The sequence below is a fragment of the Argopecten irradians genome, chromosome 16, assembly GCF_041381155.1.
Source record: "Argopecten irradians isolate NY chromosome 16, Ai_NY, whole genome shotgun sequence".
Classification (NCBI taxonomy): Eukaryota; Metazoa; Mollusca; class Bivalvia; order Pectinida; family Pectinidae; genus Argopecten; species Argopecten irradians.
In genome coordinates this window covers 34,023,357-34,048,611 of record NC_091149.1, presented here as the reverse complement: position 1 = coordinate 34,048,611, position 25,255 = coordinate 34,023,357, and the positions used below count along the sequence as shown (strand labels likewise).

General features: G+C 37.6%; 1 protein-coding gene across 1 annotated transcript; it reads right to left on the bottom strand.

Annotated features, from left to right (window-relative positions):
- Positions 1 to 700: 700 nt before the first annotated feature.
- On the bottom strand, positions 701 to 3,562 carry LOC138310697 (POTE ankyrin domain family member G-like). Its single transcript, XM_069252027.1, has 3 exons — positions 2,982 to 3,562; positions 2,264 to 2,362; positions 701 to 1,991 (listed from the first exon to the last, which is right to left on the bottom strand). Exons 1-3 carry the CDS (start codon positions 3,295 to 3,297, stop codon positions 1,540 to 1,542), a joined length of 867 nt encoding a protein of 288 aa, XP_069108128.1. The 5' UTR covers positions 3,298 to 3,562; the 3' UTR covers positions 701 to 1,539.
- Positions 3,563 to 25,255: the final 21,693 nt, after the last annotated feature.

The window sequence follows — 25,255 nt, the reverse complement described above, 5'->3', positions numbered from 1 at the left end:
GGGTTAAGTCTTCTGGTTGAGATATACAGTAGACTTTAAAACATGTTCCTGCCTATAGTTCAGCATAAAAGCAGAGCGGAACGACTGGTTAGTCCCTTGTCAATGTTATGTGACAGAAGTACTGATCTGAGTGGTGCCTGTGACGTCATGATTCAATAAGATAACAGTATAAAAAGGCCAAAAGTTCCGCTATTGCAAGGATATAGAACGAAACTATACTGCAGCCTCCCACACAGACATTCACCCACGCTACACATTGCATAAACTAGAAGCCTTATAGAACGCAAAGCCTCACCAAGTAATAAACAAATGTTATTATTCCTATCACATGTACAACACATGTTCTGTACTGTAGAGGTAAACAATAAACAGCTGTTATCATTCCTGTCACATGTAAAACACGTGTATTGTACTGTAGAGGTGAACAATAAACAGCTGTTATCATTCCTGACACATGTAAAACACGTGTATTGTACTGTAGAGGTAAACAATAAACAGCTGTTATCATTCCTGTCACATGTACAACACGTGTACAGTACTGTAGACACGTGTACAGTACTCAGTACTGTAGAGGTGAACAATAAACAGCTGTTATCATTCCTGTCACATGTAAAACACGTGTATTTTACTGTAGAGGTGATCAATAACACATGACCTTGGGAACATAAAAGGATACAAAGATATTAACACAAAGACAGCGTTAGGATGACTTACGACATTTATTATTTGCATAAATATCCATGACAATAGTGGGAACAGTAACAATGGCAGGATTTCAATATTACAAAACGAAACGAAAAAACAAATAAGACAAAGGTAAAGTAAATTCATCATTCACTGTGACATCCTCAGTAAGTATACACATTCATGTGAAGATATTCTTCCTAAATAAGATATAATTGACTCTCAAAAAGCACTTGCATTTAAATCTACGTTTTGATAATTTTGTTAAAGACTCCAATTGTTAGCATCTTCTTTACAAAAAAGCACGGTGTATGATACATGAACATTGCACTACTAAGGAAGGCGATCAGATCATGATCCCACTTATTCCTGCTTCGTTATCGAAACATGAGAGTCAAAGAGAGTGAACAGACAATATTGTATGTTGTACAATAACGAAAAAGATTTGATAAAAAAATGATTATACAAAACCATGATTTTCACATGCACATTTTAAGTATAAGAACGAAAACCTTAAAAGCAGTTCAAACTTCTAATATATTTGCCTTCGATCAAATTGGACTGGTAAATTTATAGTGGATGTATAACTACCCTGACATGACATAACGGTACTGACATAAATCGTAATCAAGCTTATACAAAAACACATTTCATTGAAAAAAGTGCGAAAAGTTTGTGTCTCCTGAAACATATTCCTACACAAAATAAAGTATTATTAAGCTAAACAAAGATTAACTTAATATGTCCATGAATATCGTGAGTCATTTTTAACATGTACAGAACAATTTCACGGTGTACTGAGGGTGTCACGTGATCATGTTTGTGTCCGGTTATGTACATTGTCTCAACTGGGGTTTAGTTCCGGACTCTAATAACACAAGGACTATTCACAGTTTCAAACATGTCCGAATAACTCTCTGTAGGCGTACTGTCAGAACACGAACTGGACGAGTCACTGTGGCAATATTTCTGTTTGATGTCTTTTTCATTTCGGCTTCTGAGTTTGTTGTATACCTTTTTCAAGAAGCTCTTACGACGAAGCACTCTACGAGCGACACTTGATTCGTCTAACCATTCGGAATCCTTTTTTGTTTCATACCCAGCCTTCATCAATCGTTTACACATTGACATGGACTCCGCACTTGTTGATTGCGAAGCTAAGTACATGGCGCTTTGTCCAAGTTTGTCGACAATGTTGACGTCACATCCATATTTGATTAAAAATCGACAAACTTTTTCTCGTTGTTCGAGTAAGCCGATGAGGAGGGCAGATTTCCCTGTGCATTCAACCTCGTCAATGTCAGCACCTGTAGACATAGGACAAATGATACTTATGATATTGTCTTGTTATCGGTGTATTTTTTCAGTGTGTCTCTTTACACTATTGCAATTCTACGTAACTATATATTAAAAAACAGTTATTGCCAATAAGATTTTTTACCATACAATTTTACGCTAAATTACTGAATGCTGAGTTATTGCAAAACGTCTGTGTGATTAGACTGTAGCTATACTGAGTTATTATAAAACATGTATTTGTTGTTTTAAATCTCCGAGATTAGCCTGTAGATCTATTTACCTGATTTAACAAGCAGCTTTACAATCTCCAAATCATCAAACACTACAGCCCTCATCAGTGGAGTCTGACCAAGGCAATTCTTAGCATCCAAGTCGGAGCCTGAAACATAACAATTATTGTAAAAATCAATCAAAGCTGATACAGATGTAATAAAAAGATATTTGATCAATGTTATTGTGCGTAACATAATTTTAATTGTTTACAATCACCATTAGTTCTATTGTCTGTCATACGCCTATCTATACCGAATGTCCTTCATCGTGATATATTTAATAACACTAATCATCTAACCTTGATGAGGCGTGGGTGAATTAATTACAGCCTAAAGTAGACCTACATACAGATGTACTAGTGAATGTAGAGATCGTGCCGGAACGGATCGTGTTAGGACTGCTAAAAGGGACCTCGGGCATGACAACAAGGGGACGCCAATAACCAATCGTGGTACAGATCAATGTCGACAACTCTCATATCAAATCAGTTATCGCCTGTCATATCATTATAGTCTATAATTTATGGACACGCTCCTGAATATTAATAATTTTGAATAATTATATATTGTAATATTCTCGCTAATTGGTTTTAGTACAAGTTATAATTTTACAAAATGTTTTAATCTGTGACCGAACATAAAACAGATCGGTCGAATACATTAAACCGTTCCATCGTAAAAATAAATATATTAATGTTCGAACTATAGAAAGGAATAAAAACATACCGTATTTTATAAGAAGTCTGACAAGGTCAGGATGGGACCGTTCAACAGCCTCGTGCAGAGCAATGTTCCGGTACTCATCGGGTATGTTCGGGTCACATCGAGATTCCAGTAAACCGCGGGCAACTTCTACTTGTCCGTACCGGACTGCACAAAACAGCAGACTTCTGCCACTGCTATCTGTAGCATTAACACCATTCTCGTCCAGGCTCAGCCGATTGGGCTCCGAATTGGACCGCTGTCGACATAGCCGGAGGTGGTTGTTTAAAGAAAACTCGTCATCCAAAGAATCGGTTGATCGTAACATTCGGAAACTCATGTTGGATAAGTGATCGCAGGTTATAGTGTTCCAAGTAAAATCCAAGTGTATGTTACACGTCGAGACAATGTTAGGTCTGATACACTGTGTAGTATGGTAGACGGTAGGAGATGAACTGTGCTTGTCTCGTGTCTCTCCCCGGCTTTATATATCAACACTTTACCTTAGTCTGTAGGTCAGAGGGAAGGTCGCGACATTTCTTTATTGTCAATACATCAATCAAACTGCAATAAACTTAATTACATATGTCAGTTAAACTAATCCTGACAGCATGCAACATTTCAGTGATCATGATATTTTGAATACAAAACCAGTTAATGTCACTCGTGACTTAAAGCAGCTATGTGGTTGGACGAGTGTGTGAAAGTAGCTGTAGGAACATCAGTAGACCAGCCAATAGAAGCATCGCGCCCTGTGATTCGCTGCGTGGTTTATAGCCGTTCTGTGTGGAGTAGCGAATGGGCAGCAGTGCAATAAGGAAAGTTATTCTACTATCCGGCGTCGGTTATTCATAAGAAACGATGACAGACAGCATTAACACCTCTTGAGGAAGAGTTGGAAAGGTCTGTCTGTCTGGAACAGACGACAGTACACGGGGGCGCATTGACAGCTTGATTATAGTGCACACACGTATAGTATATTTCTTTGGCGTTATTTGTTGATAATTTCAAATCAACAAGTAAACCAAGTTAATATTATCTGTCAGAGGTCATCAATTACAACACAAAAAGGATTTATATTGCATCTCTAGAATATTTTTATCTCTTGGAAATTAATTAAGATGCAGGTATTTAATATCATTATCTTTAATTTATCAAGGCTGTAAAATAATTCGGAGTCAGTTCAAATAAAGAATTATATCATGACTCTAAATATAACTGTTATATAATTGTTTTGAAATGGTTGTAAACGATACGTTTAGAAAACCTTACTTCTCTAAAATGAACAACTCTATCAAGAATCCACTTTCATTTATTCATTAACATTATAACATATTCAAATAAGATATCCATATGTCAACAGTGTGTTTTAATATATTCGTTATTAATGCAATTCAATATTACGGTATTTAATTGGTTCCTGGATTTTGATATATAGATATAAAGTTGTTGAACAGGACACGCGGACCATAATTGTATTTAACCCTATTGGCGATGTCAGACCTCAGGGAAGTATAATTAGAGGGGCTGTTTGTTTTTGTCGTTAACCACCGATACCGTAACACCTAGTCTCACGACCTATGGTATTGACTGTTACTAATCACTTGTGTCATGACATTGCCCGGAAACCTTTTGTAGTCATTGCTTCCATGATGTCGTACAGTAAACAATATCACGGAAAATTAGTTTGTATATAAGTGTACTCGATATTTATATCTTATTCATTAGAAAAAAACTATCTTATGATTTGATGTTACGCATGAGTAAACAAGACGCTATGTTTATTACTTACAAATGCCTCACACAGAGACGACATACATAACTGTATATTGATATTGCGCCCGAGTGAAGAATATTAAAGCAGGGTAATTTTCAAACGACGTCATTAAATTTCGTTATCATTATTATCTATGTAGTATGAAAATGAATTTTTTGAGAATTTGCTTTCAGAATGTTGCGATTTTTTGTATGTGTTGTTTCGTTATTAATAAATCAAAGGATTAAAGAAACATTAATGATAGAGACGTTCAAATTGAGATATCAATTTTATTAATAAACTGCTAGTGTTATATTGTAATGCATGATATGGGTAGAGATATAACAATTTCTATTATATTTGTGTGAGGTCAGCAAATGCGAATATGAAAGTATTTTCAAAGTTAAAACTACAAAATGAAAACCGATATTTTGATCGAGAAAGTAAATAGAGTAAGCAGTTGGTATGCAGCAGGTCGTTACTGGCGATGATTTCCCGGAGACATTATTTACTCTCAAATAGAAATAAAAAAAAAACCAACCATGCACATCAAAATAAATATAATAAATATGTAAAGTAGTAATCGCATCTTTATTATCATATCCGCTTAATCATTCGTTAAAAAATAATTTCCAGATTTATAGGGACTTACTGCGTTCAATCAAAACGAAACGGGACAAGCACATGTTACTACCGAGAGAGGCACGCGGTAAGCGGGAAGGAACGGACAGAAACAGTACCACCTGATCCCGCTTACCAGTTCATTAGATAATTAAAAATGAAAAGTAAAGCTGAACACGATTTTTTGCCAACCAATTTACGTGAATCCTACGACATTGTTATTGTATGTTAATATCTAGGAGCAGTCAGCCATGGCGTATTGTAATGAATGTTGATGGTGCGTCTTAAATTAACGTTAATTATCATACGATGGCTAGGTAATGAGAACGTACCACTCTGTAGTTGGTGTGAGAAGGACAAAGTACATTGGCGGCCGTCAACCTTGCCCTGGTATTATACAAAGCTAATTGTCTCTGATATAAATAAATCACCTTGAGGGCAGTACGAATTATAAGTATCTTAACGTAGTGATCAAGACTTTGTAATATTAGAGACAGCGAATGATTAAAAAAATAGATCTACATTAACAATCAAATTCAAGTAATGCAATTTGAAAGTAAAATATCCTTTTTGAAAACAAAATAATGGTGTTTCCAGAAATCCGTTTCCGTCTTTGGTTATGATGTTCGTTTTATCCTGATTGTCCGGACATGGACATGTATAAAGTGTTGTGTACCAGGTATAGAGTATCTAATGACCAACAGATATAGAATAATATAGTGAATACTAAATTAAATACGAAAATGACATACAATATCGTTATCCTAAACAGAAAGCAAGATTTTAGTCGTTAACAGTCTGGAGGTTTTTTTTATACCCTTTGTTATGATATATTTCAAGATTAATTGATCTTTGGAAATTTAATAGTATTAATGATTGAAACCTGACTGCCACCAGCTAGGTATCTCATATATTACAACACTACATCGTGTTTCATCAGTTAGTTGTGCTGTCGTGTAATCTATTTCAACAAAGTACAACGTTTTACTTTTTTATCGATAGGACACATAATGGTTGTATAATTTGCTCAATTATAGTAGAATTTCTCGCTTCGATGTATATATGTTAAAAACACACGAGTACCTTACTTGAATTTTAGTTTATTTAATCAGGATGACCTTCTCCGCACGGAAAGTGTTGCGATATGTGATTATCTGTATGTTTTTGGGATCTGAGGTATATCTGTGGTGTGTGATTATCGGTATGTTTTTGGAGTCTGTGGTATATCTGTGCTGTATGTTTTTGGAGTTTGTGGTATATCTGTGGTGTGTGATTATCTGTATGTTTTGGGGATCTGTGGTATATCTGTGGTGTGTGATTATCTGTATGTTTTTGGAGTCTGTGGTATATCTTTGGAGTCTGTGGTATATCTGTGGTATGTGATTATCTGTATGTTTTTGGGATCTGTGGTATATCTGTGGTGTGTGATTATCTGTATGTTTTTGGAGCCTGTGGTATATTTGTGGTGTGTAATTATCTGTATGTTTTTTGGGTCTGTGGTATATATGTGGTGTGTAATTATCTGTATGTTTTTGGAGTCTGTGGTATATCTGTGGTGTGTGATTATCTGTATGTTTTTGGAGTCTGTGGTATATCTGTGGTGTGTGATTATCTGTATGTTTTTGGGGTCTGTGGTATATCTGTGGTATGTGATTATTTGTATGCTTTTGGGGTCTGTGGTATATCTGTGGTATGTGATTATCTGTATGTTTTTGGGGTCTGTGGTATATCTGTTGTGTGAATTGGTCGGCAGATGTGGACATATAGTATTGCACCTATACATTATTCATTTGCGTGAATGCAGACAAAGCAAGTCGTATAATAAATTGCAGTATAAGTGCAATATACATACAGATAATGTGATGATTTAATCGTTATTACAATATTTGTTACATAATTAAAACTTTCAACCTTCAGTTATAAGATTGCATCATATCAACTAATGAATAAATTAACTATAAAAACGAACACTAAATTATATAACAACAACAATTACAAGAAATTAAAAAAAATGAATTTCACTCATTATGATAATTGAACCAATATGCTTATAAACTATATAAAATAATAAAAAAAACCATGTAGGCCTCATTTATCTATAACATACAATCAGCCAATGCATATAGGAAAACCCTTAAAAAGACACGAGTTATTAAAGTTACACTTATTTTAATAAACGAACCGAGAGATAGGCAGTTCGTGTATAATGGTAATGACTCTTACCTAACAACTGGCTTCTTATGATTACATAAAGTCACGTTCTAATCATGTCTAGATTTTAGCCTCCCAACCCTACGTCATATGTTAGGAATATTTAAATACTCCTTGTAAATCTGAACACACAGCTGGTAACCTTAATTGCTCAGCGTGTAGGCAGACCTCCACTACACATCTATATAAATGTAGTACATGTATTCCTGGCCATATATACATACTCTCATTATATTTCTGGACTAAGACATTAACTGTTTTTAACTTGACAAACTGCAGTAATAGCTCATGGTATTTCAGTCGTTTATATATAATACTCCTGGACAATTCAGTATTCTATCTGTGGGGATTTCTTGCATTATAAATAAACAATAACGACTTATCGTGATTTCCCAGTAATGCATTACTGTTAACGTAGCTGTAAAATGGACAACCGATTTTGAAATTTTCTTCAATATAAAATTAAGGCTATTTCAGAATAAGCTTATTTTCGTACGGGCTATTTACTACACTTTATCAGTAAGCTTTCTATAGACATATTTTATTGACGTTCTTATAAATATTTTAATGTTAATATTTTTGTCAATTGTACAGAATAGGTTTTTCAGGGTCGAAAAAAATAATCACAGCACCCAAAATAAGACTTCTTATATAAGACAACTCATTCGGTATTCAACACACACACACACACATGGAAATACATTAATATAAATGGCCTAGATACACTTGCCATCAGCTCAGGTCATGTCGAAACGGCCGCCTTCTTATGCGCTGTGCAGGTGTGAGTTTTCTGCATGAGATAACGATGTATCCATGATAAAACTTCAAGTTCGATGGCATTTTTGAGGCACACACGCACCACTCGTTACAGAGAGAAAATACATCTACGGTAACATATTTCCCGTACCAATGTAAAAGAAATGTCCCGAATAATAAGCCAAAGAAACCTTTATGTGAACTTTATTTTGAGATTAACAATGTAGAGGTTCAAATTTTTGAAAATAGAAATAGGAACTCAAATCAAATTTTGGTATTATTACTTAAAGTCGTAATATTGACGTCTACGGAACAGTACAGTCAAATCATGTCACACAGACCTACAATTTTATTGTACCTTAATCCATAGTCATAAGTTATGATAAATTGCCGTTTAAAATAAAGAAACAAAAATTACATATTAATCATCAGCATTTGTGAAAGTACAATATTTAGAATGCATAGGTTTAGATTTCACAAATGCAAATAAAAGCTGAAAATGACAGCACTACCAAAAATCATCATATTCACATCTGCAGAGTAGAGATGCATACGGTAAGATGGTGAAGCTGTGGTCTATAATTACATTACGGTCAGATGATGAAGCTGTGGTATATAATTACATTACGGTCAGATTATGAAGCTGTGGTCTATAATTACATAACGGTAAGATGGTGAAGCTGTGGTATATAATTACATTACGGTCAGATGATGAAGCTGTGGTCTATAATTACATAACGGTAAGATGGTGAAGCTGTGGTATATAATTACATTACGGTCAGATGGTGAAGCTGTGGTCTATAATTACATTACGGTCAGATGGTGAAGCTGTGGTTTATAATTACATTACGGTCAGATGGTGAGGCTGTGGTCTATAATTGCATTACGGTCAGATGATGAAGCTGTGGTCTATAATTACATTACGGTCAGATGGTGAAGCTGTGGTATATAATTACATTACGGTCAGATGGTGAAGCTGTGGTCTATAATAACATTACGGTCAGATGGTGAAGCTGTGGTATATAATTACATTACGGTCAGATGATGAAGCTGTGGTCTATAATTACATAACGGTCAGATAGTGAAGCTGTGGTATATAATTACATTACGGTCAGATGGTGAAGCTGTGGTCTATAATTACATTACGGTCAGATGGTGAAGCTGTGGTATATAATTACATTACGGTCAGATGATGAAGCTGTGGTCTATAATTACATAACGGTAAGATGATGAAGCTGTGGTCTAGTACAGTACATTACGGTCAGATGGTGAAGCTGTGGTCTATAATTACATCACGGTCAGATGGTGAAGCTGTGGTCTATAATTACATTACGGTCAGATGATGAAGCTGTGGTCTATAATTACATTACGGTCAGATGGTGAAGCTGTGGTCTATAATTACATTACGGTCAGATGATGAAGCTGTGGTATATAATTACATTACGGTCAGATGGTGAAGCTGTGGTATATAATTACATTACGGTCAGATGGTGAAGCTGTGGTCTATAATTACATTACGGTCAGATGGTGAAGCTGTGGTCTATAATTACATTACGGTCAGATGGTGAAGCTGTGGTCTATAATTACATAACGGTAAGATGGTGAAGCTGTGGTCTATAATTACATTACGGTCAGATGGTGAAGCTGTGGTATATAATTACATTACGGTGAGATGATGAAGCTGTGGTCTATAATTACATTACGGTCAGATGGTGAGGCTGTGGTCTATAATTGCATTACGGTCAGATGGTGAAGCTGTGGTCTACAATTACATTACGGTCAGATGGTGAAGCTGTGGTCTATAATTACATTACGGTCAGATGATGAAGATGTGGTCTACGTACAGTACATTACGGTCAGATGGTGAAGCTGTGGTATATAATTACATTACGGTCAGATGGTGAAGCTGTGGTCTATAATTACATTACGGTCAGATGGTGAGGCTGTGGTCTATAATTACATTACGGTCAGATGGTGAAGCTGTGGTCTATAATTACATTACGGTCAGATGATGAAGCTGTGGTCTATAATTACATTACGGTCAGATGGTGAAGCTGTGGTCTATAATTACATTACGGTCAGATGGTGAAGCTGTGGTCTATAATTACATTACGGTCAGATGGTGAAGCTGTGGTATATAATTACATTACGGTCAGATGGTGAAGCTGTGGTCTATAATTACATTACGGTCAGATGGTGAAGCTGTGGTATATAATTACATTACGGTCAGATGGTGAAGCTGTGGTCTACATATAATTACATTACGGTCAGATGGTGAAGCTGTGGTCTATAATTACATTACGGTCAGATGGTGAAGCTGTGGTCTATAATTACATTACGGTCAGATGGTGAAGCTGTGGTCTACAATTACATTACGGTCAGATGGTGAAGCTGTGGTCTATAATTACATTACGGTCAGATGGTGAAGCTGTGGTCTATAATTACATTACGGTCAGATGGTGAAGCTGTGGTATATAATTACATTACGGTCAGATGGTGAAGCTGTGGTCTATAATTACATTACGGTCAGATGATGAAGCTGTGGTCTATAATTACATTACGGTAAGATGGTGAAGCTGTGGTCTATAATTACATTACGGTCAGATGGTGAAGCTGTGGTCTATAATTACATTACGGTCAGATGGTGAAGCTGTGGTCTATAATTACATTACGTCAGATGGTGAAGCTTGGTATATAATTACATTACGGTCAGATGGTGAAGCTGTGGTCTATAATTACATTACGGTCAGATGATGAAGCTGTGGTCTATAATTACATTACGGTCAGATGGTGAAGCTGTGGTATATAATTACATTACGGTCAGATGGTGAAGCTGTGGTATATAATTACATTACGGTCAGATGATGAAGCTGTGGTCTACAATTACATTACGGTCAGATGGTGAAGCTGTGGTCTATAATTACATTACGGTCAGATGGTGAAGCTGTGGTCTATAATTACATTACGGTCAGATGATGAAGCTGTGGTCTATAATTACATTACGGTCAGATGGTGAAGCTGTGGTCTATAATTACATTACGGTCAGATGATGAAGCTGTGGTCTATAATTACATTACGGTCAGATGATGAAGCTGTGGTCTATAATTACATTACGGTCAGATGGTGAAGCTGTGGTCTATAATTACATTACGGTCAGATGATGAAGCTGTGGTCTATAATTACATTACGGTCAGATGGTGAAGCTGTGGTCTATAATTACATTACGGTCAGATGGTGAAGCTGTGGTCTATAATTACATTACGGTCAGATGGTGAAGCTGTGGTCTATAATTACATTACGGTCAGATGGTGAAGCTGTGGTCTATAATTACATTACGGTCAGATGGTGAAGCTGTGGTTATATATTACATTACGGTCAGATGGTGAAGCTGTGGTCTATAATTACATTACGGTCAGATGGTGAAGCTGTGGTCTATAATTACATTACGGTCAGATGGTGAAGCTGTGGTCTATAATTACATTACGGTCAGATGGTGAAGCTGTGGTCTATAATTACATTACGGTCAGATGGTGAAGCTGTGGTCTATAATTACATTACGGTCAGATGGTGAAGCTGTGGTCTATAATTACATTACGGTCAGATGGTGAAGCTGTGGTATATAATTACATTACGGTCAGATGGTGAAGCTGTGGTTTATAATTACATTACGGTCAGATGGTGAAGCTGTGGTCTATAATTACATTACGGTCAGATGGTGAAGCTGTGGTCTATAATTACATTACGGTCAGATGGTGAAGCTGTGGTCTATAATTACATTACGGTCAGATGGTGAAGCTGTGGTTTATAATTACATTACGGTCAGATGGTGAAGCTGTGGTCTATAATTACATTACGGTCAGATGGTGAAGCTGTGGTCTATAATTACATTACGGTCAGATGGTGAAGCTGTGGTCTATAATTACATTACGGTCAGATGGTGAAGCTGTGGTATATAATTACATTACGGTCAGATGGTGAAGCTGTGGTCTATAATTACATTACGGTCAGATGGTGAAGCTGTGGTCTATAATTACATTACGGTCAGATGGTGAAGCTGTGGTCTATAATTACATTACGGTCAGATGGTGAAGCTGTGGTTATGATTACATTACGGTCAGATGGTGAAGCTGTGGTATATAATTACATTACGGTCAGATGGTGAAGCTGTGGTCTATAATTACATTACGGTCAGATGGTGAAGCTGTGGTCTATAAATACATTACGGTCAGATGGTGAAGCTGTGGTTATAATTACATTACGGTCAGATGGTGAAGCTGTGGTCTATAATTACATTACGGTCAGATGGTGAAGCTGTGGTGGTCTATAATTACATTACGGTCAGATGGTGAAGCTGTGGTCTATAATTACATTACGGTCAGATGGTGAAGCTGTGGTATATAATTACATTACGGTCAGATGGTGAAGCTGTGGTCTATAATTACATTACGGTCAGATGGTGAAGCTGTGGTCTATAATTACATTACGGTCAGATGGTGAAGCTGTGGTCTATAATTACATTACGGTCAGATGGTGAAGCTGTGGTCTATAATTACATTACGGTCAGATGGTGAAGCTGTGGTCTATAATTACATTACGGTCAGATGGTGAAGCTGTGGTATATAATTACATTACGGTCAGATGGTGAAGCTGTGGTCTATAATTACATTACGGTCAGATGGTGAAGCTGTGGTATATAATTACATTACGGTCAGATGGTGAAGCTGTGGTCTATAATTACATTACGGTCAGATGATAGTGAAGCTGTGGTCTATAATTACATTACGGTCAGATGGTGAAGCTGTGGTCTATAATTACATTACGGTCAGATGGTGAAGCTGTGGTCTATAATTACATTACGGTCAGATGGTGAAGCTGTGGTCTATAATTACATTACGGTCAGATGATGAAGCTGTGGTCTATAATTACATTACGGTCAGATGGTGAAGCTGTGGTCTATAATTACATTACGGTCAGATGGTGAAGCTGTGGTCTATAATTACATTACGGTCAGATGGTGAAGCTGTGGTCTATAATTACATTACGGTCAGATGGTGAAGCTGTGGTCTATAATTACATTACGGTCAGATGGTGAAGCTGTGGTCTATAATTACATTACGGTCAGATGGTGAAGCTGTGGTCTATAATTACATTACGGTCAGATGGTGAAGCTGTGGTATATAATTACATTACGGTCAGATGGTGAAGCTGTGGTCTATAATTACATTACGGTCAGATGATGAAGCTGTGGTCTACAATTACATTACGGTCAGATGGTGAAGCTGTGGTCTATAATTACATTACGGTCAGATGGTGAAGCTGTGGTCTATATAATTACATTACGGTCAGATGGTGAAGCTGTGGTATAATTACATTACGGTCAGATGACTGTGGTCTATAATTACATTACGGTCAGATGATGAAGCTGTGGTCTATAATTACATTACGGTCAGATGGTGAAGCTGTGGTCTATAATTACATTACGGTCAGATGGTGAAGCTGTGGTCTATAATTACATTACGGTCAGATGGTGAAGCTGTGGTCTATAATTACATTACGGTCAGATGGTGAAGCTGTGGTCTATAATTACATTACGGTCAGATGGTGAAGCTGTGGTCTATAATTACATTACGGTCAGATGATGAAGCTGTGGTCTATAATTACATTACGGTCAGATGATGAAGCTGTGGTCTATAATTACATTACGGTCAGATGATGAAGCTGTGGTCTATAATTACATTACGGTCAGATGGTGAAGCTGTGGTCTATAATTACATTACGGTCAGATGATGAAGCTGTGGTCTATAATTACATTACGGTCAGATGGTGAAGCTGTGGTATATTAATTACATAATTACATTACGGTCAGATGGTGAAGCTGTGGTATATAATTACATTACGGTCAGATGGTGAAGCTGTGGTCTATAATTACATTACGGTCAGATGATGAAGCTGTGGTCTATAATTACATTACGGTCAGATGATGAAGCTGTGGTCTATAATTACATTACGGTCAGATGATGAAGCTGTGGTCTACGTACAGTACATTACGGTCAGATGGTGAAGCTGTGGTCTATAATTACATTACGGTCAGATGATGAAGCTGTGGTCTATAATTACATTACGGTCAGATGATGAAGCTGTGGTCTATAATACATTACGGTAGATGATGAAGCTGTGGTCTATAAGACATTACGGTCAGATGAAGAAGCTGTGGTCTATAATTACATTACGGTCAGATGGTGAAGCTGTGGTCTATAATTACATTACGGTCAGATGGTGAAGCTGTGGTCTATAATTACATTACGGTCAGATGGTGAAGCTGTGGTCTATAATTACATTACGGTCAGATGGTGAAGCTGTGGTCTATAATTACATTACGGTCAGATGGTGAAGCTGTGGTCTATAATTACATTACGGTCAGATGGTGAAGCTGTGGTTATAATACATACGGTCAGATAATAATTACATTACGGTCAGATGGTGAAGCTGTGGTCTATAATTACATTACGGTCAGATGGTGAAGCTGTGGTCTATAATTACATTACGGTCAGATGGTGAAGCTGTGGTATATAATTACATTACGGTCAGATGGTGAAGCTGTGGTCTATAATTACATTACGGTCAGATGGTGAAGCTGTGGTCTATAATTACATTACGGTCAGATGGTGAAGCTGTGGTTTATAATTACATTACGGTCAGATGGTGAAGCTGTGGTTTATAATTACATTACGGTCAGATGGTGAAGCTGTGGTCTATAATTACATTACGGTCAGATGGTGAAGCTGTGGTCTATAATTACATTACGGTCAGATGGTGAAGCTGTGGTTATAATTACATTACGGTCAGATGGTGAAGCTGTGGTATATAATTACATTACGGTCAGATGGTGAAGCTGTGGTCTATAATTACATTACGGTCAGATGGTGAAGCTGTGGTCTATAATGGGTCAGATGGTGAGCTGTGGTCTATAATTACATTACGGTCAGATGGTGAAGCTGTGGTTTATGATTACATTACGGTCAGATGGTGAAGCTGTGGTCTATAATTACATTACGGTCAGATGGTGAAGCTGTGGTCTATAATAATTACATTACGGTCAGATGGTGAAGCTGTGGTATACAATTACATTACGGTCAGATGGTGAAGCTGTGGTATATAATTACATTACGGTCAGATGGTGAAGCTGTGGTCTATAATTACATTACGGTCAGATGGTGAAGCTGTGGTCTATAATTACATACGGAAGCTGTGGTTATAATTACATTACGGTCAGATGGTGAAGCTGTGGTCTATAATTACATTACGGTCAGATGGTGAAGCTGTGGTCTATATATAATTACATTACGGTCAGATGGTGAAGCTGTGGTATATAATTACATTACGGTCAGATGGTGAAGCTGTGGTATATAATTACATTACGGTCAGATGGTGAAGCTGTGGTCTATAATTACATTACGGTCAGATGGTGAAGCTGTGGTATATAATTACATTACGGTCAGATGGTGAAGCTGTGGTCTATAATTACATTACGGTGAGATGGTGAAGCTGTGGTCTATAATTACATTGCGGTCAGATGGCGAGGCTGTGGTCTATAATTACATTACGGTCAGATGGTGAAGCTGTGGAATATAATTACATTACGGTCAGATGGTGAAGCTGTGGTCTATAATTACATAACGGTCAGATGATGAAGCTGTGGTCTATAATTACATACGGTAAGATGGTGAAGCTGTGATCTATAATTACATTACGGTCAGATGGTGAAGCTGTGGTATATAATTACATTATGGTCAGATGGTGAAGCTGTGGTATATAATTACATTACGGTCAGATGATGAAGCTATGGTATATAATTACATTACGGTCAGATGGTGAAGCTGTGGTCTATTATTACATTACGGTCAGATGGTGAAGCTGTGGTCTATAATTACATTACGGTCAGATGGTGAAGCTGTGGTATATAATTACATTACGGTCAGATGGTGAAGCTGTGGTCTATAATTACATTACGGTGAGATGGTGAAGCTGTGGTCTATAATTACATTAAGGTCAGATGTGAAGCTGTGGTCTATAATTACATAACGGTCAGATGGTGAAGCTGTGGTATATAATTACATTACGGTCAGATGGTGAAGCTGTGGTCTATAATTACATTACGGTCAGATGATGAAGCTGTGGTCTACAATTACATTACGGTCAGATGATGAAGCTGTGGTTTATAATTACATTACGGTCAGATGATGAAGCTGTGGTCTATAATTACATTACGGTCAGATGGTGAAGCTGTGGTCTATAATTACATTACGGTCAGATGGTTACGCTGTGGTCTATAATTACATTACGGTCAGATGGTGAAGCTGTGGTCTATAATTAAATTACGGTCAGATGGTGAAGCTGTGGTCTGTAATTACATTACGGTAAGATGGTGAAGCTGTATTTTATAATTACATTACGGTCAGATGGTGAAGCTGTGGTATATAATTACATTACGGTCAGATGGTGAGGCTGTGGTCTATAATTACATTACGGTCAGATGGTGAAGCTGTGGTCTATAATTACATTACGGTCAGATGGCGAGGCTGTGGTCTATAATTACATTACGGTCAGATGGTGAAGCTGTGGTCTATAATTACATTACGGTCAGATGATGAAGCTGTGGTCTATAATTACATAACGGTCAGATGATGAAGCTGTGGTCTATAATTACATAACGGTAAGATGGTGAATCTGTGGTCTATGATTACATTACGGTCAGATGGTGAAGCTGTAGTTTATAATTACATTACGGTCAGATGGTGAAGCTGTGATCTATAATTACATTGCGGTCAGATGATGAAGCTGTGGTCTATAATTACATTACGGTCAGATGGTGAAGCTGTGGTCTATAATTACATTACGGTCAGATGGTGAAGCTGTGGTCTATAATTACATTACGGTCAGATGGTGAGGCTGTGGTCTATAATTGCATTCCATGTGTTTACAGTGTATTAAGTTATTGATTGCTGCAAGTATGTATCATCTGAAGATATATAAGTCATTAAAAACAAAAAATTTACAATACATAAATTAGTTATAGCTAATACTTTTATGTCATCCTAAACCGTTTGAATCATGTCCACAGTTTTATTCATCAAACCTGTTTGTTTCAATAGATAACGTAAGAAAGCATTTCAAAATTTGCGCCAAGTTACGGCACACGTCACTTAGATAATATAATGCGTATCCCAAAATACGTGTGTAAAGATTAAATTTTATATTGATTACCATCGGTTATGTTATGTCTTTGGCTCACACCTATTTCTAATGACAAATACATCAAACTTAACAAGTATAGCTGATTTTTATTCATCAAACCTGTTGGTTTTCAATAGATAACGTAAGAGAGCATTTCAAAATTTGCGCCAAGTTACGGCACACGTCACTTGAATAATATAATGCGTATCCCAAAATACGTGTGTAAAGATTCAATTTTATATTGATTACCATCGTTTATGTTATGTCTTTGGCCCACACCTATATCTAATGACAAATACATCAAACTTAACAAGTATAGGTGATTCCGTGTACAGGCATTAACTGATTGTCCGTAAAGCCCGTGGCTATATAGAGGCCCGTCCTTTATAGATATTCAATAACGACACAACATGTCATGTCTATATATCAGACTGATTGATGTGTCGACATGTAAAACTTACGTACTCCGATATACGCTATAATCAATTACAAAATCGGCCAAAACGTTCTTATTGCGTATATTATGTCTACATCATTTTCACTTTGGTATATTGGAAGGTTCATTTGATGTCAGTATCGTATACAACACATAAACTCACAGGGCAAACATATATCGATATTTAATTTACCAACCGCACCTTAAGAAAAATAAATAAATGAAAAAATAAATATGAGCCTCAAATAATACCGTTTTGACTATATCCTGGTGCATTCAAGCTATATGAACAGTATTATCGTAATGGAACAATAGAACTGTTTTGACATTCAAATCTTAAATTGAAGTGGTAACATTTTAGCTGCCCTGTTTCAATGGACCTAGGAGAGTTTATGGTACACCGTGAGGTCCGCCATCAATTCTCACTAAAAACTACTGTTGGATGGAAACATCCCTATGGACGGAAATTTAAAGTTGTGGAAATGGTTGGGCTGACCGCCCCCCCCCCTCCCTCGAAAAAAAAAAAAAAAAAACAGCCTCTGGGGCCTGAGAAGTTTTATCTATTTTGCCAAATGTCTTTTCTGAATGATTTGAATGGATACATCTTGTACATATGTTTATCATATGTTTATCAACTTGATATGCTTTAAATATTACAACTTCATGTAGATATTAAATCCATAACTGCAATAAATAATACTCTTATGTCAGGTTCTAAGCCAGATAAGTGTTACAACTGAAGTATACCTGGTGACCGATATAGGCCCTCTTGACAAATCTCTGCAATATAAAAGTATATCTGTATATATTTACGTCTATCTTCACCAATGGTTATATAAGGACGGTCTTACACGTGTTGTGTTTCGTGTTTAGCATTATATTTTGTGTTCACACTGGTATCTCCTTGGAATAGGAAAGCCGTTTTTCAATTTATAGTGTCTTATCACTAAATTTAACGACACACCCCACTTGATCGCATTATGCTTACAATTGAAAACAAATCAGTCTTCTATGGCATGCTATGGGATACTAACGTCCTTCCTACAATTATACATATAGATGGTTCAAATATGTGATAGGGGGGATTTGGTTGTTACACAGACACAGTTGACGGACATGTACTTAACGATCCATTCGTCTGACGGAGAGATATAGGATGCACTTTTACATGTAGCCTAAAATATGTCATAAATACTTAAGCTACTTAAGATCAGTCATGTCAGGAATGTGATTTAAACTGATGTTTTATTTCGTCAATAAAATGAGATAGGACATGGTACATTCCTATTAAAGACAAACGTTGATAAATTGATGTTTGCCGTCAATACAATGATTAATGTATCAACTAATTGTGTGAGTTTATTGAATTAACATCCGGGGACTATTTTCTAGCAATGACGCCATCTATGTATTTTGTTTATCTACGATTTGGTTTCATTACAGGCGCTGGTCACTTCATCATATCCCGGCTTGTTTCATTGCAGGCGCTGGTCACTTCATCATATCCCGGCTTGTTTCATTGCACTTCATCCAGAATGATAGAGATAGACGTATCGAGCTCATTCTCCATTTACTATCATACAAGTTAATTGTGACTCCTCGTTCATATAAACAGTTGAATACCAAATGATATACTTATAGTGAATCTATCACTTGTATTTAATGTACAGAATTATATTATTATATTTTATAGCTAGCTTTAACATGGCCTTAATATGTATGACCTAGATAGAAGGAATTATCTGAATAATCGGGACAATGACCTAGAAATTACAAAAAAGATAAATGTTTACTGACACTGTGTTAGATTCATAACCTCGGAATAGGACTCGCCACCATTAGTTAACCTTATTCTGATAAGTAATGAACCTTGGTAAGGCCCTTGAGGGACCTACATGTGCTTTGTTATTGTTTTGAAAACAAGATTTGTTGCATTTGACTGGCTGCTGAAACAGCGTTGCGATATCTTAGTGAATAAAGTATCTTAAAACCTGAAAAAAAACACCAAGATTGGTTTACTTAGTATCCTGTTTACTGTAGCAATGCCCCAAATTGTATGTGTATTGCAATCGGAGAAACATATTAGACAATGTTTGTCTTTTAGATTTTGTAATAACTCACCAACAGCGTGAGTAGTCTACATTTTGATAAGCGGGTACAGTACCAGTGTTGGTGGTTATGACAGAACTGCCTGAGGTCAACCCCGCTGTTAACTACATCATACATTACTAGTAGTCTACATTTTGATTAGCGGGTACAGTAACAGTGTTGGTGGTAATTACAGGACTGCCCGAGGTCAACCCCGCTGTTAACTACATCATACATTACTAGTAGTCTACATTTTGATTAGCGGGTACAGTAACAGTGTTGGTGGTAATTACAGGACTGCCCGAGGTCAACCCCGCTGTTAACTACATCATACATTACTAGTAGTCTACATTTTGATTAGCGGGTACAGTAACAGTGTTGGTGGTAATAACAGGACTGCCCGAGGTCAACCCCGCTGTAAACTACATCATACATTACAAGTAGTCTACATTTTGATTAGCGGGTACAGTAACAGTGTTGGTGGTAATTACAGGACTGCCCGAGGTCAACCCCGCTGTAAACTACATCATACATTACTAGTAGTCTACATTTTGATTAGCGGGTACAGTAACAGTGTTGGTGGTAATGACAGGACTGCCCGAGGTCAACCCCGCTGTAAACTACATCATACATTACTAGTAGTCTACATTTTGATTAGCGGGTACAGTAACAGTGTTGGTGGTAAATTACAGGACTGCCCGAGGTCAACCCCGCTGTAAACTACATCATACATTACTAGTAGGATTAGCGGGTACAGTAACAGTGTTGGTGGTAATGACAGGACTGCCCGAGGTCAACCCCGCTGTAAACTACATCATACATTACTAGTAGTCTATATTTTGATTAGCGGGTACAGTAACAGTGTTGGTGGTAATGACAGAACTGCCCGAGGTCAACCCCGCTGTTAACTACATCATACATTACTAGTAGTCTACATTTTGATTAGCGGGTACAGTAACAGTGTTGGTGGTAATTACAGGACTGCCCGAGGTCAACCCCGCTGTTAACTACATCATACATTACTAGTAGTCTACATTTTGATTAGCGGGTACAGTAACAGTGTTGGTGGTAATTACAGGACTGCCCGAGGTCAACCCCGCTGTAAACTACATCATACATTACTAGTAGTCTACATTTTTATTAGCGGGTACAGTAACAGTGTTGATGGTTATGACAGGACTGCCCGAGGTCAACCCCGCTGTAAACTACATCATACATTACCTAGGAGTCTATATTTTGATTAGCGGTCAATGGTATAGGTGGTAATGACAGACTGCCCGAGGTCAACCCCGCTGTTAAACTACATCATACATTACTAGTAGTCTACACTTTGATTAGCGGGTACAGTAAACAGTGTTGATGGTAATGACAGGAACTGCCCGAGGTCAACCCCGCTGTAAACTACATCATACATTACTAGTAGTCTACATTTTGATTAGCGGGTACAGTAACAGTGTTGATGGTAATGACAGGACTGCCCGAGGTCAACCCCGCTGTAAACTACATCATACATTACTAGTAGTCTACATTTTGATTAGCGGGTACCAGTAACAGTGTTGATGGTAATGACAGGACTGCCCGAGGTCAACCCCGCTGTAAACTACATCATACATTACTAGTAGTCTACATTTTGATTAGCGGGTACAGTAAACAGTGTTGGTGGTAATGACAGGACTGCCCGAGGTCAACCCCGCTGTTAACTACATCATACATTACTAGTAGTCTACATTTTGATTAGTGGGTACAGTAACAGTGTTGGTTGGTAATGACAGGACTGCCCGAGGTCAACCCCGCTGTTAACTACATCATACATTACTAGTAGTCACATTTGATTAGCGGGTACAGTAACAGTGTTGGTGGTAATGACAGGGACTGCCCGAGGTCAACCCCGCTGTAAACTACATCATACATTACTAGTAGTCACATTTTGATTAGCGGGTACAGTAACAGTGTTGATGGTAATGACAGGACTGCCCGAGGTCAACCCCGCTGTTTAACTACATCATCCATTACTAGTAGTCACATTTTGATTAGCGGGTACAGTAACATGTTGATGGTAATGACAGGACTGCCCGAGGTCAACCCGCTGTTAACTACATCATCCATTACTAATAGTCTATGTTTTGATTAGCGGGTAACAGTAACAGTGTTGGTGGTAATGACAGGACTGCCCGAGGTCAACCCCGCTGTAAACTACATCATACATTACTAGTAGTCTACATTTTGATTAGCGGGTACAGTAACAGTGTTGGTGGTAATGACAGGACTGCCCGAGGGTCAACCCCGCTGTAAAACTACATCATACATTACTAAGTAGTCTACATTTTGATTAGCGGGTACAGTAACAGTGTTGGTGGTAATGACAGGACTGCCCGAGGTCAACCCCGCTGTAAACTACATCATACATTACTAGTAGTCTACATTTTGATTAGCGGGTACAGTAACAGTGTTGATGGTAATGACAGGACTGCCCGAGGTCAACCCCGCTGTAAACTACATCATACATTACTAGTAGTCTACATTTTGATTAGTGGGTACAGTAAACAGTGTTGGTGGTAATGACAGGACTGCCCGAGGTCAACCCCGCTGTTAACTACATCATACATTTACTAGTAGTCTACATTTTGTTGATTAGTGGGTACAGTAACAGTGTGTGGTGGTAATGACAGACTGCCCGAGGTCAACCCCGCTGTTAACTACATTATACATAACTAGTAGTCTACATTTTGATTAGTGGGTACAGTAAAGTGTTGGTGGTAATGACAGGACTGCCGAGGTCAACCCCGCTGTTAACTACATTATACATAACTAGTAGTCTACATTTTGATTAGTGGGTACAGTAAACAGTGTTGGTGGTAATGACAGGACTGCCCGAGGTCAACCCCGCTGTTAAACGTACATACATTATTTTGACATAACTAGTAGTCTACATTTTGATTAGGGGTACAGTAACAGTGTTGGTGATGCGAGGTAAAACCAGCTGACAGGACTGCCCGAGGTCAACCCCGCTGTTAACTACATTATACATAGCTAGTAGTCTAGTAACATTTTGATTAGTGGGTACAACCCTAAACGTAACAGTGTTGGTGGTAAGTGCCCTGAGGTCAACCCCGCTGTTAAACTACATTTTTTGGTTGGTACATAAGAACTAGTAGTCTACATTTTGATTAGTGGGTACAGTAACAGTGTTGATGGTAATGACAGGACTGCCCAGGTCGAGGTCAACCCCGCTGTTAACTACATCATGGCAGGGAACTGCCCGATTACTACATAAAACTTAGTAGTCTACATTTTTGATTAGTGGGTACAGTAAAAAGTGTTGGTGGTAATGACAGGACTGCCCGAGGTAACAACCCCGCTGTAAACTACATCATACATTACTAGTAGTCTACATTTTGATTAGCGGGTACAGTAACAGTGTTGGTGGTAATTACAGGACTGCCCGAGGTCAACCCCGCTGTAGTAAACTACATCATACATTACAAGTAGTCTACATTTTGTATTAGCGGGTACAGTAACAGTTCAGATGGACAACACGATACTTCACCTTTAACTGTAGTAATCTCTCATGTATATAGGAAACATCACGAGGTATTCAGATGGACAACACGATACTTCACCTTTAACTGTAGTAATCTCTCATGTTTTATAGGAAACATCACGAGGTATTCAGATGGACAACACGATACTTCACCTTTAACTGTAGTAATCTCTCATGTATATAGGAAACATCACGAGGTATTCAGATGGACAACACGATACTTCACCTTTAACTGTAGTAATCTCTCATGTTTATAGGAAACATCACGAGGTATTCAGATGGACAACACGATACTTCACCTTTAACTGTAGTAATCTCTCATGTTTATAGGAAACATCACGAGGTATTCAGATGGACAACACGATACTTCACCTTTAACTGTAGTAATCTCTCATGTATATAGGAAACATCACGAGGTATTCAGATGGACAACACGATACTTCACCTTTAACTGTAGTAAATCTCTCATGTTTATAGGAAACATCACGAGGTATTCAGATGGACAACACGATACTTCACCTTTAACTGTAGTAATCTCTCATGTTTATAGGAAACATCACGAGGTATTCAGATGGACAACACGATACTTCACCTTTAACTGTAGTAATCTCTCATGTTTATAGGAAACATCACGAGGTATTCAGATGGACAACACGATACTTCACCTTTAACTGTAGTAATCTCTCATGTTTATAGGAAACATCACGAGGTATTCAGATGGACAACACGATACTTCACCTTTAACTGTAGTAATCTCTCATGTTTATAGGAAACATCACGAGGTATTCAGATGGACAACACGATACTTCACCTTTAACTGTAGTAATCTCTCATGTTTATAGGAAACATCACGAGGTATTCAGATGGACAACACGATACTTCACCTTTAACTGTAGTAATCTCTCATGTTTATAGGAAACATCACGAGGTATTCAGATGGACAACACGATACTTCACCTTTAACTGTAGTAATCTCTCATGTTTATAGGAAACATCACGAGGTATTCAGATGGACAACACGATACTTCACCTTTAACTGTAGTAATCTCTCATGTATATAGGAAACATCACGAGGTATTCAGATGGACAACACGATACTTCACCTTTAACTGTAGTAATCTCTCATGTATATAGGAAACATCACGAGGTATTCAGATGGACAACACGATACTTCACCTTTAACTGTAGTAATCTCTCATGTATATAGGAAACATCACGAGGTATTCAGATGGACAACACGATACTTCACCTTTAACTGTAGTAATCTCTCATGTATATAGGAAACATCACGAGGTATTCAGATGGACAACACGATACTTCACCTTTAACTGTAGTAATCTCTCATGTATATAGGAAACATCACGAGGTATTCAGATGGACAACACGATACTTCACCTTTAACTGTAGTAATCTCTCATGTTTATAGGAAACATCACGAGGTATTCAGATGGACAACACGATACTTCACCTTTAACTGTAGTAATCTCTCATGTTTATAGGAAACATCACGAGGTATTCAGATGGACAACACGATACTTCACCTTTAACTGTAGTAATCTCTCATGTTTATAGGAAACATCACGAGGTATTCAGATGGACAACACGATACTTCACCTTTAACTGTAGTAATCTCTCATGTATATAGGAAACATCAC

Excerpts from the sequence above, each read along its gene's own strand:
- LOC138310697 (XM_069252027.1), bottom strand. The coding sequence starts at position 3,297 with ATGAGTTTCCGAATGTTACGATCAACCGATTCTTTGGATGACGAGTTT. Across the intron at positions 2,363-2,981 it reads CAGACTTCTTATAAAATACG|GCTCCGACTTGGATGCTAAG; the intron begins GTATGTTTTTAT and ends GTTATGTTTCAG. Across the intron at positions 1,992-2,263 it reads AAAGCTGCTTGTTAAATCAG|GTGCTGACATTGACGAGGTT; the intron begins GTAAATAGATCT and ends CTATGTCTACAG.